Here is a 16,999-nt window from a genome sequence, read left to right as displayed (position 1 = left end):
CCCAACCAGGGATCAAACCCATGCCCCCTGCACTGGAAGCACAGAGTCTTAACCACTGGACCGCCAGAGAAGTCCCTCCATACAAATTTTAGAATAAGCTTATTATCTATGTCTACAAAAACTTTGCTGAAATTTTAACATGAAGTGCATCAAACCTATAGAGTAATTAGGGGCAGTTTTACTATGATATCTTTACTTTGTGGAGTCTTCCAATCCATGAACATGGTAGGTGTTTAATTGGGTGGTTTTAATTTCTTTCATCAGTATTTTATAATTTTCAGTATACTGATCCTGTACAGGTTTTGTTATAATTATACCTAAGGACTTCATTCCAGGGAAGTGATTATAAATAGCATATGTCTTAATTTCAGTTACTGTTAGTATATGTTCACTGTTAGTATATAGAAATGCAATTGATTTATGTATGTTGATCTTATATCCTACAACCTTGTTGAATTCACTTACTGGTTCTATGCGGTTTGTTGTATCATTTCCTTGAGATTTTCTATGCAAACAATCATGTCACCTGTAAATAAGGACAATTTTATTTCTTCCTTTAAATTTTGCATGCTTTTCCTTTCTTTTTCTTGCCTTATTACAGTGGCTAGAACTTCCTATACTATGTTGAATAAGAGTCCTTGCCTTGTTCCTTATGTTAGAGGGAAAGCATTCACCCTTATTTATGATGTCAGTGTAACCGAAAGTGGGGTCCAGCTGCCGCTCAAAAGCCAATAAAGAGGCCATACTGGTGAAAAGGAAAGTTTGCTTTATTTTGGATGCCAGCAACTGGGGAGGGGAGGGTGGACGTCTGTCCAAAGGTCGACTCCCTGCCACTGACAACCAGTGAGCAGGAGCTTTTATAGGCTTAGGGAGGGGGCTACATGCAGAAACAGCACAGTCAACTCTGACAGTCATCTTGAAATTGGTCATTGGTGGTCTGATCAGCGTCATCTTGATTGTTTTAAGTACAGTTAATCTTCAGTTCCAGGATCAGTTTGTTCCCATTTCCTTGGGGCCAATTCTTGGAGTTGTACCAGCTTATGTCATGGCTACAGTCTGGTCATCATGTAGTTAACCTCTTCCACCTGGTGGGGGTTTCAGTACCTATAAGACACTTCACAGGATACGGCTCAGAATATTATCTATAGCCCTTGAGAAGGAGCTTAAAGGTCCTTGACTATGCTCGATGACTAAACTATTATTATTTGGTCTTCTTTGACTGTTTTCCTTTGTTTCTGCATTTTCTCACTTCTCTGATTAAACTTATTCTTTGGCTAAAGCTTTTCCACAGACAAAAGGCAGGCTGAGGACATGGAGGGCATAGACCATAGGGTCCTGTTCCATTATACTAGCTGTAGGTTTTGTATAGATGATCTTTATCAATTTAAGGAAATTCCCTTCTATTTATAATTTGCTAAGAGTTTTTATCTTAAATGGGTGTTGAATTATGTCAAATGCTTTTGTGCATCACTTGACATAATCCTATAATTTTTTCTTCTTTAATCTGTAGATATGATGAATTACATTGACTGATTTTCAAATGTTGAACCAGCCTTCCATACCTAGATCAAATCCCACTTGGTCATGGTATATAATTCTTTTTATACATTGTTGGATTCAACTGGATAAGTCTTTTTGAGGGTTTCTGTATAATTTCATGAGAGGTAATAGTCTGTATTTTCTTTTTTCATATATTTTTTAAAATTTTTATTTATTTATTTATGGCTGTGTTGGGTCTTCGTTTCTGTGCAAGGGCTTTCTCTAGTTGTGGCAAGTGGGGGCCACTCTTCATCGCGGTCCACGGGCCTCTCACTATCGCAGCCTCTCTTGTTGCGGAGCACAGGCTCCAGACGTGCAGGCTCAGTAATTGTGGCTCACGGGCCTAGCTGCTCTGTGGCATGTGGGATCTTCCCAGACCAGGGCTTGAACCCATGTCCCCTGCATTGGCAGGCATATTCTCAACCACTACGCCACCAGGGAAGCCCCTCATATTGTTTTTGTCTGGTGTTGGTATCAGGGTAATACTCACCTCATAAAATGAATTGGGAAGGGTTCCCTTCTATTTTCTGGATGTAAAACTCATGCTAATCCTTCTTTAAAAGTTTGGTAGGGAATTCCCTGGCAGTCCAGTGGTTAGGACTCTGAGCTTCCACTGCAGGGGGCATAGGTTCAATCCCTGGTCAGGGAACTAAGATCCCACAAGCCTCACAGTGTGACCAAAAAAAAAAAAAAAGTTTGATATAATTCTCCAGTAAAACCATCTGGGTCCAGAGATTTTTTTTTTTCAGGACACTTATAAATTCAATTTTTGTAACAACTGCAGGTTGTGGTTCATCTTGTTTGAGTTTTAGTAGTTTGTACTTTCTTAGAAATTGTTCTATTTCTTCTAAGTTGTCAATTTTATGAGCATAAAATTGGTAGTAATACTTTATTGTCCTTTTATGGCTACAAGAACTGCAGTGATATCCCATTCCATCCTGATATTGGTGATTTGGATCTTTTCTCTTTATCTTTGTCAGTGTTACTACAGGTTCATCAATTACATATTTTTCAAAGAACTGGCTTTCTGTATCATTCATTTTCTCTGTTAAAAGCTTTCCTGTTCTCAATTTCACTGATTTCTGCTCTTTACTATTTCCTTTCTTCTGTTTCCTATAGGTTTATTTTGCTTTTCTTAGATTTTTTGAAGAAGGAACTTAGATTATTGATTTTAGACCTTTTCTCTCTTTTTTTAAAAATTATATTCCTCTTTTCTAATTTAAGCGTTTAGGGCTATAAACTTCCTTCTCACCTCTACTTTAGTTGTGTCTCATATATTTTGATATGTTGTGTTGCCTTCTCATTTAGCTCTATGTATTTTAAAATTTCCTCTGAGCTTCCTCTGTGACCTATGGATAATTTAGAAGTTTTTCAATTACCAAAAAAATTTTAAGGTAAAATTCACCCAATTCAATTCTGATCTGTTGGGTTCCGGCAATCTCTTCTCACTTACATCCCTATGTTCTTTCTCTGATACTCAGAATCCCAGGTGTCAAGGACACCAAAGATGAAGCAAATAAAGTACCACATGATTATTATTTGATTCACGCCACATTATACTCACATAATCTCAGCTAAAAAGTACCAACATCTCAGAATAAAAATACCAACTGAATGAAAGGTAAATTTTATTTTACATTTTTAGGGATTATTTTCTTTAATTCACTTTTGTCTTATAATTGTGCAAAATATTTCCAGGGTTCCAATGACAAATCTAAAAACAAGGTATAATCAAAGAAATCTAGCTATTTCCCCTCTCTACCTTGTTCCTTCTGTCCCCTACCTTCCTTCCTTCTTTTCTTTTTTCTTTTTCTGTATTTCTTTCTTTTTTAATGTTATGGTTTATCTTTACATGTTACTTCTTTAATATAAACAAATGGAAAATCCAGGAATGGGGCCAAATATAAATGGGAATTTATTATGTGATCGAAGCCACATTTCAAATCAATGGGGAAAAGATAGATTATTCAACAAATGATGCTGAGACAACTGATTATCATTCGTAAAAATAAAAATTTTAAAGTGGATCTCTAGGGACTTCCCTGGTGGCACAGTGGATAAGGCTCCATACTCCCAATGCAGGGGGCCTGGGTTTGATCCCTGGTCAGGGAACTAGATCCCACAGGCATGCCACAACTAAGAGTTCACATGCCACACCTAAGGAGCCCATGTGCCACAACTAAGCCCCGGAACAACCAACTGAATAAATTTTTTCTTTTTAAAGTGGATCTCTAACACTCTCCATCTATCAAAACAAATTCTTGATAGATAGCATTTAAATACATTTTTAAAATTAAAGCATAAAAAGACTGGGATAGTTTCTTACAAAAATAAACATGCAATTACCACAGAGCTCAGCAACTGCGCTCCTTGGTATATACCCAAAGGAGTTAAAAATTTATGTCCACACAAAAACCTACACATCATTGTTTATAGTAGCTTTATTCATAATTGCCAAAGGTTGGAAGCAAGCAAGATGTCCTTCAGTAGGTGAATGGATTAATAAACTGTGGTATATCGAAACAATGGCATGTTATTCAGCACTAAAAAGAAATGAGCTATCAAGTCATGAAAAGACATGGAGGAATCTTAAATGCATATTACTAAGTAAAAGAAGTCAATCTGAAAAGACTTCACACTGTATAATTCCAAGTATATGACTTCCTGGAAAAGGTAAAATTATGGAGAGTGTAAAAGAATAATTGGTTGCCAGGGGTTAGCGGGGAGGAAGGAGTGAATAGGTGGAGCACAGAGGGTTTTTAGTGCAATGAAACTATTCTCTATATAATAATGGCAGATACATAACATTATACATTTGTCAAAATCTTTAGACTATACAACACCAGGAGTGAGCCCTAATGTAAACTATGGTCTTTGGGTGAAGTGTTAATTTAGGTTCACTGATGATAACAAATGTACCACTCTGATGAGGGATACTGATAGTGGTGTGTGGAGTGGGGATGGGCGTATATAGGGAAATCTCTGTACCTTCTTCTCAATTTTGCTGAACCTAAAACTGATCTAAATAATAGTCTGTTAAAATAAAAAGCCAAGGTGACATTTTATAAAGTCTTAGGCTAGAGAAAGTCGTCTTAGAAATGACTTAATATCTAGAAGCTGTTAAAAAAAGGCACATTTGACTACATTAAAATTAGATTTCTATAAGGCTGTGATATTGTGATCATAGTAAGAAATATATATTTGGTCTTTGTCTGTGGTTCCTGGCACAGAACTCCTAAAATGCTTATAATATCCTAAATGGTAAGAGTACTAGGAGCATCTTTTGTTCTAACATTTGGTCTTTGACCCTGGTTCCTGACACAGAGTTCCTAAATCCCTTGGAATTTCCTGGGTGATAGGAATGTCTTTTGTTCTAATGAGGTGACTCTTGGTGGGCTCCTGGACAGCTTCAAGATGGGGACTGGTCACAAGAAAGATCAAGCCATGATTAGAAACGTGAAACTTTCAGCCCCTAACCCTCACCCTCCAAGAAGGGAGAGGGGCTGGAGATTGAGTTAATGATCAATCATGCCTACATGATGAAGCCTCCATAAAAAATCCCCAGACTACAGGGTACAAAGAACTTCTGGGTAGGTGAACACATCTACATGCCAGGAGGTTGGTACACCCCAACTCCACAGGCACAGAAGTTCCTGAACTCAAAACCATTTTGGATGCATTTTTGGATCTCACCCTATGTATTTCTTCATCTGTCTGTTCATCTGTGTCCTTTATCATATCCTTTTTTATATAATAAACCAGTAAATGTAAATGCTTCCCTGAGCACTGTAAGCTATTCTAGCAAATGATCGAACTTAAGGAAGGGGTCATTGGAACACTGATTTACAGTGGTCAGCCAGAAGTACAGGTGACAACCTGGGACTTGCAATTGGTATCTGAAACAGAGGGGGGGAGAGGGAAGTCTTGTGGACTGAGCCCTTAACCTGTGGGATCTGACACTGTCTCCAGGTAGACAGTGTCAGAAATAAATTAAATTGTAGGACACCCAGCTGGTGTCAGAAAATTGCTTGAGGTGTGGGAAACCCATGTCTCTGGTGTTAGAAGTGAAATGTGGTAGCAGTACGACAGTAAAGAAGAAACACAGGAGGAATAATGTGTTTTTCCTTTACAAAGGCAAAAAAAAAGCCCATAAATAAAGTGAAAAATCAAACAGAAAAACTAAAAATGAATAAAGGACCAGACGACAGGCTAAATATTTAACAAATAGCTCTAGAAACTGATAAAGAAAAAGGTGAGAAACCAAACAGGAAAATGAACAAAGGACACGAATAGAGATAATAAATAAAAAGAAACCCAAATGCCCAATAAACACAAGAAAAGTAGTTCAATCTTATATACAATTAAGATAAAACAAATTAAAACAAAATTTTTCTACCTCAGACTGACAAAGAGGTAAAAATTTGATAATACTCAGTATTTGCAAAGATGAGGGGATACACATTTGGTGAATATAAATTGGTACAACTTTTGGGAGGACAATTTGGCAGTACTTTTCAAAACTAAAAATAAACATGACCTTTCAGCAATTCCACTTCTGGGACAGCATCATAAAAACGTATGTATAAGGTTGTTATCGCAACATTGCTTTTAAGAGAAAAAAACATAAAAAATCCCAAGATGATTACCAACAAGGATTGGTTAAATTAAGATTCATTTATACATCAAGAATACAGCACAGGGCTTCCCTGGTGGCGCAGTGGTTGAGAGTCTGCCTGCCAATGCAGGGGACACGGGTTCGTGCCCCGGTCCGGGAAGATCCCACATGCCGCGGAGCGGCTGGGCCCGTGGGCCATGGCTGCTGAGCCTGCGCGTCCGGAGCCTGTGCTCCGCAACGGGAGAGGCCACAACAGTGAGAGGCCCGCGTACCGCAAAAAAAAAAAAAAGAAGAATACAGCACAAGATAAATAAGTACTAGGGATGTAATGTATAACATGATAAATATAATTAACACTGCTGTATATTATATATGAAAGTTGTTAAGAAAGTAAATCCTAAGAATTCTCATCACAAGGAAAAACATTTTTTTCTTTTATTTTGTATCTATATGGATGCTTACTAACCCTAACTGTGGTAATCATTTCATGATGTAAAAAGAAAAGAAAAGAAAAAGAAAAATTCCCGGCAGCTATGCATTCTATTTGAAGTTGTGATAAGAACTAATTTTTATGTTTACTGTTGATGAAGAGATTTTTTTATATGTCCATTTTTTGATGCTGCATTGGAAATCCCTTACAATTTTAAAGGAAAACCACAAACCCTTGACATCTTGGCCTCTGTCTCTGCAAGTTCTCTACCTCCAGGCCTTAAAGCAGCAAGGGTGGTACCCTCACTGTCCAACAGCGTTTTCTTCAATACTAGAAATGTTCTAGTCTGCACCATCCAACATGGTAGCCTCCAGCCATATGTGACTGTTGAGCATTTGAAACGTGGCTAGTGTGCCTGAGAAACTAAAGTTTTCATTTAATTTTATTAATTTAAATTTAAATAGTCACATGTGTCTAGTAGCTACCTTAGGGAAGTTGTAATATTTGTGAACAGAAGTTGATTACTGAGACTTCTATTAAGTGTGTGAATTAGTCCCCTGTTCTTTCCCTCCTTGTGTTTAAATCTTTTTTGAAAAATTAATAATAATGGTGATAATGACAAAAGAATACAGCAATCTATATGTACTAATATAGAAATATGTCCATAATATATAGTTTAGTGAAAAAAGCGTATTTTGGAACAATTTACATCGAATGATTGCATTTATTATAGAGAAACATGAAGATATATTATTTAGTTAAAAGTATGTATATCTTGAATGAATGAGCAGTATATCTTGAATGAATCCATTTAGGTAAAAAATGTATGGACACAGAAAATTTCCCCCCCAAAATTCATAAAAATCTTTGTAATGATTGCCTCTGAGGAAGGGAACTGAAAGAGTATAGAGAAGTAAGAAGAAACTTTGTTTTTCACTCTTTACCCTTTTATATTGTTTAAACTTTTTTCAACAAGTATTTTCTAACTCAAAAAGAATAAAAGCCCAAACATGAAAACAAAGGACTTTTAAGCACAAAGCAATGATGCAGAAAAGCGGTAAAAGGATGGTGAATTAACATAATTAGAATAAGTATAATTTCCATTTCTCTAACAGCTTTGATGAGTTCAAGTTTTTGCAAATATAATAAATGATATGCTAATAGATCCAAGGATAAAAACCGTTTACTCCTCACTTAACAAATAATAAACAGAGGCAGTAAGACGTAAACAGTTATCTTCTGTCACTAGCGATTTAGTAATGCACAACTACACTGAAGGCTTCGGTCAGATTTACTTTTGTGTGAACCAATTTATAGCATCCCTAACTGTTGCTATGGAAACAACTGAGACCAAAAAAATCATAACCTCATTGTTGAATCTCCTCAAGCAAGAAAAGAGGAAGGTCTTTTGAGCTGGTGAAAAGCTACAAATAGTCTTATTAATTAACAAATTTAATAATAAAAATTCTGGACAGTACACAGAGAGAAAACTCATCCAAGTGTCATAAATTTAAAGGCTTTCCTTAGTTTTGACGGTATCAGAGGCAAGTACTATTCTGCTTTTGAAAGCCCTATTCTGTTAAGAATTTTATTTATTGCTTTTAGATCATTTTCACATTTGTAGAAAGAAAATAGTTAAAGAAGTTTCCATTTAAAGTTTTTAAAAGATTTTTTTAAGCACTCCTCATTTTTCCTAAGCAATCAACGATATCATATCTTTCTCATTCTGTATTAAAAACATGAAAATTTTAATGTAGATGCAGTACATTTGGCAACAACAATTAGATTTACTACTCAACTTGGTAGGTTTTGTCTTATGCTACAAAAGCAGATTACTGAAGAGGACATATTGGATTGCATCAAATGTTCATGACAGTAATAACAGTAATGCTTGTCAGTAGGATGATGGAATAGTGTCCTGATATAGTAATGCTTTGAAAAAGGAAAATCTAGCTTTAAACTTCTTTTGAGATAAGGGTACCATTTTCTGCTCACAGATACAAGACGTGAAATGATGTAAGCCAATTACGGTGGGTTCTTCTAAAGTAAGAAAAAACAATAATAATGAGAATTTAAAGACTGATTAAAAAAAAAAAACACTAGGTGATATTTTATGTCTTTGTTACCCTCTAAAGCATATAAGATTATTCAAGTCTATTCTCTTCTTTAAAAGCAATCAGGAGCAAATAAACTGATCACAGATTTTAAAATCATTTTGACTTAATGTCATACCTTTGAAAATAACCTATGTATTTTCAATCTGTGGACTATTATGCAATTAAGAAACAGTGAAATTTTAATTTTATATACTTTTCTGAGCTGCTAGAAAATCTTGTAAATCCAATACCTAGTTGGTTGGGGAAAAGGGTTGGGAACAGAAGGCCAAGAAATAATTTCAACCCTCCCTCATAGGAACTGTGGCAGAACACTAAACAAAGCATTCTGAGCAGAAGGCCAAACAAGCCTGTATCACAGGAAAAGAGGGGAAGGGAGCTAATACTGAGTGTCTACTCATTCATTCAGTTCACTTTTCATTAACAAGAATTTGACAACTGAAGATTCAATAATGAATAAGACTAGAAAGGTCTCTAAAGCACCTTAAGAGGATCTTTCCTTTTAGTAGGAGAAACACACATAAAACAGAAGAATGAATCAATGAGATAATTTCATACAGTCTTGAGTGGAACAGGTTTCCAGTCAAGATGGTTCTATGTGTTCATATTTCAGGGATATGTGTTCTCCAAACACATAGTAATGAAAGAGAAAATACAAAGGTGAGAATTAAAGGTACAGTCATGCTAAAAGACAAGATGAACATCTTCATGGATGAGAGCACGAACACAAAACACATGATGGTAAGGAGGCTGAAGCTGTGGACCTTTGGGACTTTGGGTCCAGAAAAAAGCAGAGAAAACCAGAAGCTCAATTCCAGAGTGGTAAACACAGATTTACCACTGTGGTGTGTTAGTTTCTGACCATCCAAGATCGGAGTGCTGAATATGGGCTCACTCCTTGAAACTACGCCAGGCATTGAGCTTCACTACTTACAAAGGAAGCTGAAATAACCTGGCATCAGTCACAGCCTGGGACTATGGCTTCTAAAAGTAGTATACAAGCAGGTAAGAACTAAACTTCACTAGCAACTGAGCCACAGCATCCTGTGGTCTGGGGACCGGATCTGCAATATCTCTGACATGAGCAAAAGAAAGGAGCCCCAAGCTGCCTGGGTAGGTTCTGAATGTGCTACGTAGTCCCAGGTGTCAGGAGGAGGCAAATGAAAAACTGTTAGGCAGGAAAGGTTAAGGACACTCAGAGAAAAAGAAAGATAAAAAACTTGAGCCACTCAAGGAGAGCTTACAAACCAGTTTTCCAAAACACAGAAAGAAAACTGAACCCACTCCTGACAAAATGAAACTAAGAAATCTAAAAAGCATATAAAACTAAGTATATTTAGTTCTCAAAAAGAAAATGGAAAGGATAGCACTAATTTAAAGAAGTAAAAAAAACAAGAAGCCAAAACAGGCAGAGATGAAATGAGTACAAATGAATATCCTGTAAAAAAGCAATGCAACAGCTATCGAAATAAAACACTTAATGGACAGGGAAAATTCTAGAGTGGACAGAGGTGAAAGGAGAAGAAAATGAACTGGAAGATGGTTCTGATTAATTACCTAAAATGCAGCATGGAGACATAATGAAAAAAAAAACTACTTTTTTTTTTAAGTTTTTTTTTAACATCTTTATTGGAGTATAATTGCTTTACAATGGTGTGTTAGTTTCTGCTTTTTAACAAAGTGAATCAGCTATACATATACATGTATCCCCATATCTCTTCCCTCTTGCGTCTCCCTCCCTCCCACCCTCCCTATCCCACCCCTCTAGGTGGTCACAAAGTACTGAGCTGATCTCCCTGTGCTCTGCAGCTGCTTCCCACTAGCTATCGGTTTTATGGTTTTACGTTTGGTAGTGTATATATGTACATGCCACTCTCTCACTTTGTTCCAGCTTACCCTTCCCCCTCCCCATATTCTCGAGTCCATTCTCTAGTAGGTCTGCATCTTTATTCCCGTCCTGCCCCTAGGTTCTTCATGACCATTTTTCTTTTTTATTTTTTTTACAAAAATCTACTTTTAAAAGCAGTTGTTGGGGACAGACGGTTCCTAGACTTAACACAGTGACTATTTCATAATGTATGCAAATGTCAAATCACTATGTAGTATACCTGAAACTAACATAATATTGCACATTAACTATATTTCAATAAAAATTTTAATAAAATAAAGCAGTTGAAAGACACAGAAAATGAGAGATTAAGTGGCCCAATATATACCTAAAAGAAATTAATCAGAATAAAAAATGTCAAGGAAATAGAGAAAAAAATATTATTTGAGGAGTTATATATGCCAGAATTAAAGATGTGTGTTCTTATCTGAAAGTACAAATAGAAGTAAGTAGGTGCATGTCTGGGAAGGTCAGAGAACACTGAAGAACAGAGCAGGTTCCAGTTCTGATTCAGTGGCCCCCTCCCTCAGGATCAAGCTTGGAGATACTATAAGGGGATGACATCAAAATGAGAAGAATTTTTTGTTCTAATTCTGTGAAAAATGACGTTGGTAATTTGATAAGGATTGCATTGAATCTGTAGATTGCTTTGGGTAGAGTAGTACAGTCATTTTCACAATATTGATTCTTCTAATCCAAGAACATGGTATATCTCTCCATCTGTTTGTGCCATCTTTTATTTCTTTCATCAGTATCTTATAGTTTTCTGAGTATAGGTCTTTTGCCTCCTTAGGTAGGTTTATTCCTAGGTATATGGGAGGAAGATCTAAATAGACATTTCGCCAAAGAAGACATACAGATGGTTAAAAAGCACATGAAAAGATGCTCAACATCACTAATTATTAGAGAAATGCAAATCAAAACTACAACGAGGTATCATCTCACACTGGTCAGAATGACAATCTACAAAAATCTACAAACAATAAATGCTGGAGAGGGGGTGGAGAATAGGGAACCCTTCTATGCTACAGTGTACTCCTACACTGATACAGTCACCAGGGAGAACAGTATGGAGTTTCCTTAAAAAACTAAAACTAAAACCATATGACCCTGAAATCCCACTCCTGGGCATTTATCCAGAGAAAACCATAATTTGAAAAGATACATGTACCCCAATGTTCATTGCAGCACTATGTACAATAGCCAGGACATGGAAGCAACCTAAATGTCCATCAAGAGAGGAATGGATAAAGAAGATGTCATACATATATACAGTACAATGGAATATTACTCAGCCATAAAAAAGAACAAAATAATGCCATTTGCAGCAACATGGATGGACCTAAAGATTGTCATACTGAGTGAAGTCAGACAGAGGAAGGCAAATATCATATGATATCGCTTATATGTGGAATCTAAACAAAAAGGCTACAAATGAACTTATCTACAAAACAGAAACAGAGTTACAGATGTAGAAAATAAACTTATGGTTAACTGGGGGGGAAGGGGGGAAGAGTAAATTGGAAGACTGGGATTGACACACACACACACTACTATATATAAAATAGATAATGAATAAGGACCTACTGTATAGCACAGGGAGCTCTACTCAATACTCTGTAATGGCCTATATGGGAAAAGAATCTAAAAAAGAGTTGGACACATGTATATGTATAACAGATTCACTTTGCTGTATACCTGAAACTAATTCAACATTGTAAATCAACTATACCCCAATAAAAAATTTTTTTTAAATGAGAAGAAAACAGTGAGGGGCCGCAGGAGAGATGGCGTGGCTATTCTGAACTGGTATGTTTGTGTGTGAGGGGTGTGAGGGTGTCTAGTTGGCTTTAGCCTGGGGCAGAAGGTGGCCTGTGCAATGGTTGAACAAAATAAGGAAGGAGTTGGTGGAATTACTGCCCACTCAATGCCTTGGAACCTGCCTGCGCACCTGCTGTGAGTCAGAGAGCTAAACTCAGGAGGGAGTGCTTCCGGTGAGTGCAGAGCCCTGAGGAGGTAAGAACACTCAGTGGGGACTGACTAGGTAGGCTTGAGAAGATGCTTCTTCACACTTCCTTTTCCAACCCCCCAGGGCAGGTGGTTTACAATTTAAGGAGTGTCTCCCTCTAAATCTGCTTCTTCTTGGGGGGCTAAGGATAAAGATCTAATGTGAGGCATTGATCCTCAGAGTGAGGAATGATTAACTCTGGTATTCTTGGAGGGAACGGGGAGGGGAGAGAGGTGCTCTCCACCGTAGAGTCCACTTCTCCTACATTCCACTTAAGCTGATAGGGCTGACACAGACTAAGGTGCAACCTCTAGCAATCCTAGACAGAGCAGCCATAACCCGGAGGGGTAACCAGTCATTTGGGGATCAAAACTATTAAAAAAAAAACGGAATTACAGGTTTTTTCAGAAGCACAGATATTAGAAAAGATGGACCAAGAATTTAAAATAAACTTAATACACATACTAAAATAAATAAGGAAAGGGATAAGCAATATGAAACAGGAAAAAACACAATAAAAAGAATGAAATAGAAATATTAAATATCAAATGTAAAAACAGAATGTTGAAATAGAGAACACAGATGGGATAAACAGTGGAATGAACATAGCTGAGAACAAATTATTAAACTGGAAGATCAGATTGAGAAACTCTAGAGGAAGAAAAAAGAAAACAATAAATAGGAACTATAAAGAAAAGTTAAGAGATATGAAGATAGAAAGAGAATTACTAATATCCAGATAAGAAGAGCCCATATAAGAAAGAGAGAAAATGAAAATAAAGTAAGAAATATTTGAACCAGAGATAACTGTCTCAGAATTAAATAAAGATGAAAGACCTCCCACTGGAAAGTCTCATTGGGTGACAAAGAAGAGAGAGAAGGAAAATCACACTTAAGCATATTAGAGTAAAATTTAAGTCTTTTCAACAATGGTGTTGAAACAATTGGATATCTGTAGGGAAAAGAAATTTTTTTTTTTTTTTAAAACCTCAACCTGTACTTCACACCTTATACAAAAGTTAAATCAAAATAGATCACAGGGCTTCCCTGGTGGCGCAGTGGTTGAGAGTCCACCTGCCGATGCAGGGGACATGGGTTCGTGCCCCGGTTCGGGAGGATCCCGCGTGCCGCGGAGCGGCTGGGCCCGTGAGCCATGGCCGCTGAGCCTGTGCGTCCGGAGCCTGTTCTCCGCAATGGGAGAGGCCATGGCAGTGAGAGGCCCACGTACCACAAAAAAAAAAAAAAAAAAAAAAAAATAGATCACAGACCTAAATGGAAAGCATAAAACTATAAAGCTTTTAGGAGAAAATCTACACAACCTTGGGTTAGACAAAGAGTTCTTAGATATGACACCAAAAGCACGATTCACAAAATTAAAAATTGATAAATTGGACTTCACCAAAATTTAAAACTGTTGCTCTGTTAAGATACTGTTAAAAAGAAAAGACAAGCCACAGACTGGAAGAAAATATATGCAGGTCACCTCTCTGACAAAGGACTTGAATCCAGAATAAATGAAGAATTCTCAAAACTCAATGGTAAAAAACAACCTAGTTAGAAAATGGGCAAAAAATATGAATATATATATATTTAACCAAAGAGAAGTTATGATGGCACAAATAAGCACATAAAAAGATGTTCAATATCATTAGCCATTTGGGAAACACCAATTAAAACCACAATGAGATCTCACCAGAAACCTAGTAGAATAACTAAAATTAAAATAGTGGTAATACCAAAAGTGGGTGAGGATGCAGAGAAACTGGATCTCTCATACACTGCTGGTGGATGTAAGACGGTACAGCCACACTGGAAAACCGTCTGACAGTTTCTTAAAAAACTTAGTATGCACTTACCATGCAATCCAGCAAGCGCACTCTTGGACAGTTATCCCAGATATATGAAAACTTCACATACAAAAACCTGTACACAGATGTTCACAGCAGCTTTATTCATAAACAGCCCCAAACTGGAAACACTCAACTATCCTTCAGTGGGTGAATGGTTGAATAAACTCTGGTACATCTATACTATGGGATGCTACTTAACAATAAAAAGGCATGAATTATTGATTCATGCAACAACCTGAGTGGATCTCAAGAGCATTATGCTGAGTGAAAAATAAAATCTATCTCAAAAAGTTATGTATAGTCTGTGTCCATTTACACAACATTCTAGAAATAACAAAACAACAGAGATGGAGAAAAGATTAGTGGTTGCCCGTATACGGGGTTGGGAGGAGTGGGATGGGGTGAATAGCATGAGGAACTTCTTTTGTGGTGATAGAACAGTTCTGTATCTTGATTTTGGTGCTGGTTATAGGAATCTATACTTAGGATGAATTACATAGAACACATACACACACAATGCAGGTTAAAAAAATGAATACTGAATTGAAAATTTGAAAACTGAATAAGGTCTGTAGTCTAGTTAGCATAACATGCCAATGTTTATTTCCTGATTTTGATATTGTACTACTATAGCTATATAGAAGTCAACACAGGGGAAAGCTGGGTGAAGGGTACATGGGACTCTGTACTGTTTCTGCAACATCCTATAAGTCTATAATTATTTCGCAATAAAAACTTTTTTTAAATGCGTAGAGTAAGATGGACTGTTCAAAAAATTAAATATTGCTTATCCACAGGGGGATAAATAAGACCCCTATATTACACTATATAGTAAAATTCTAGAGGGCATAAAATTTGAACATTGGAAGAAAAAATAAGACACCTTTATTATATTAGGATTAAAAAAAAGAATTCCTTAAATAAGATTTTAAAAAGCATGAACTATAAAGGAAAACTTTAATTTAACCTTATTCTTATTTAAAATTCTGTGTAACAGAAGACATCAAAAACAAAGTTAAAAGACAAGCACAGTTTCTTTTAGAACACACGAAGCTGGAAAAAGCAAGAAAACAAATTCTCCCATAGGGCCTCCAGAAAGGAATACAGCCTTGCAGACACCTTGATTCCGGGACAGTGAGACCTGGGTCAGACTTCTAACACATAGAACTCTAAAATACTACATTTGTGTTGATTTAAGGCACTAAGTTTGTGGTAATTTGTTAGAGTAGCCATAGGAAACTACTATAATGACTTACCTCTGCTGATTTCCAAGCATTAATCTTGAGGGGTAGTATTTCCTGGGACGACACACTTCTGCCAGGCAACTGAATGTCTTGACACTGCTCTTGTTTCAATCCTGCCTTGGAAGTGTTTTCTGTCAACAACATAAAGCTAAGATTTTACTTTGACAGGAAATAGTAATGTTTTCACATCAGCTCACAATTTTTAAGTTAATCACTTCTGAAGATCCATTTTGTCTACAAAATATACATCATGTGCCAATGGTTACCTATGAATATTAATCATTTAATATATCCCTTTATCATAATTGCCAAGTTCAGGCAGATTTTAAAAATACAAATTCAATTCTAGCCCTTTCTCCCATCAATGATTCAATTTTAAGTTTTATTATTTGAAACATTTTTAAAATAAAGTATAATATAGTGTAGAAAATAGAGTTTGAAAATGAAAATTACTCAAATGAAATTTTAGCAAAGCAGGAATGACAATTATAATTATTCTAATAATATTTAAAAGAACTTTATTCCTGCAGTGTGAATTTCATGTGTTCTAGGCAAAATTAGTCAGAAATGTATAGATTATTTTATAAAAAGAAAATTGAAACAAAATTTAAACAAAAAAGAAATGCCAATGAAGATAAGCTGATATATCTGTTTATATATATTTGCTGAATTTAATGTTTTTGTAGTCTTAATATCACTTTCCTTCCTATGTTAATTACTATGTAAACAAAAGTATTAGCAGTAACTATATTTCAGCATATTATTGGGGACCACAAAAAGCATAAGAAATCTATCTTCAAACTGGTATATGCACACCTCTGGGGGTACCTGAAGACTTCCCAAGTCTAAGTACATAGATAGCTTTATGGGCATAGATAGCTTTAAAGGACTCAATTTCCAGATGCACAAGTTCTGTATACATTCTTACCAAAAACTGATCTGCCTGAGAATGCAACTGTGTAGAAGCATCTGGCTGGTTCTTTCCCCTTTCCCTTTCATAATCAATTTTCTTCCACTTTACAAAGAAAGACATTTTCTTTACCCATATTATTATGGTGCATCTTCCCTTAGATACAAGCATAATTGTCTCTAAGGCACCAAACAATAGTAAAAACGACTGGTAAAGGGAAGCTTCCTTTAATCAAGGCATGAAAAACCCAAAGTAGAGCTTCAAAGTTTGTCCTGTCTTATACATAGTTCTTTTAATCGCAAAGCATGGCACTAGCAACAGTTCTTTTGGTCCACACCAGGATGTGTGGTACTCATATATCACAGTGTGGAGGAGCAGGACAGCTGATAAGTCTCATCTAA

General features: G+C 36.3%; 1 protein-coding gene across 1 annotated transcript in view; it reads right to left on the bottom strand.

Annotated features, from left to right (window-relative positions):
* The window catches only part of ENTHD1 (ENTH domain containing 1), a 100,580-nt gene that overhangs the window by 45,651 nt on the left and 37,930 nt on the right, over window positions 1-16,999 (bottom strand). The window contains exon 3 of the mRNA XM_060165685.1: window positions 15,701-15,819. Coding sequence (XP_060021668.1) covers window positions 15,701-15,819 — 119 coding nt within the window. The remainder of the gene's footprint in view (window positions 1-15,700; window positions 15,820-16,999) is intronic.

The sequence above is a fragment of the Lagenorhynchus albirostris genome, chromosome 11, assembly GCF_949774975.1.
Source record: "Lagenorhynchus albirostris chromosome 11, mLagAlb1.1, whole genome shotgun sequence".
Lineage (NCBI taxonomy): Eukaryota > Metazoa > Chordata > Mammalia > Artiodactyla > Delphinidae > Lagenorhynchus > Lagenorhynchus albirostris.
This window is presented reverse-complemented; position numbering and strand designations above follow the sequence as displayed.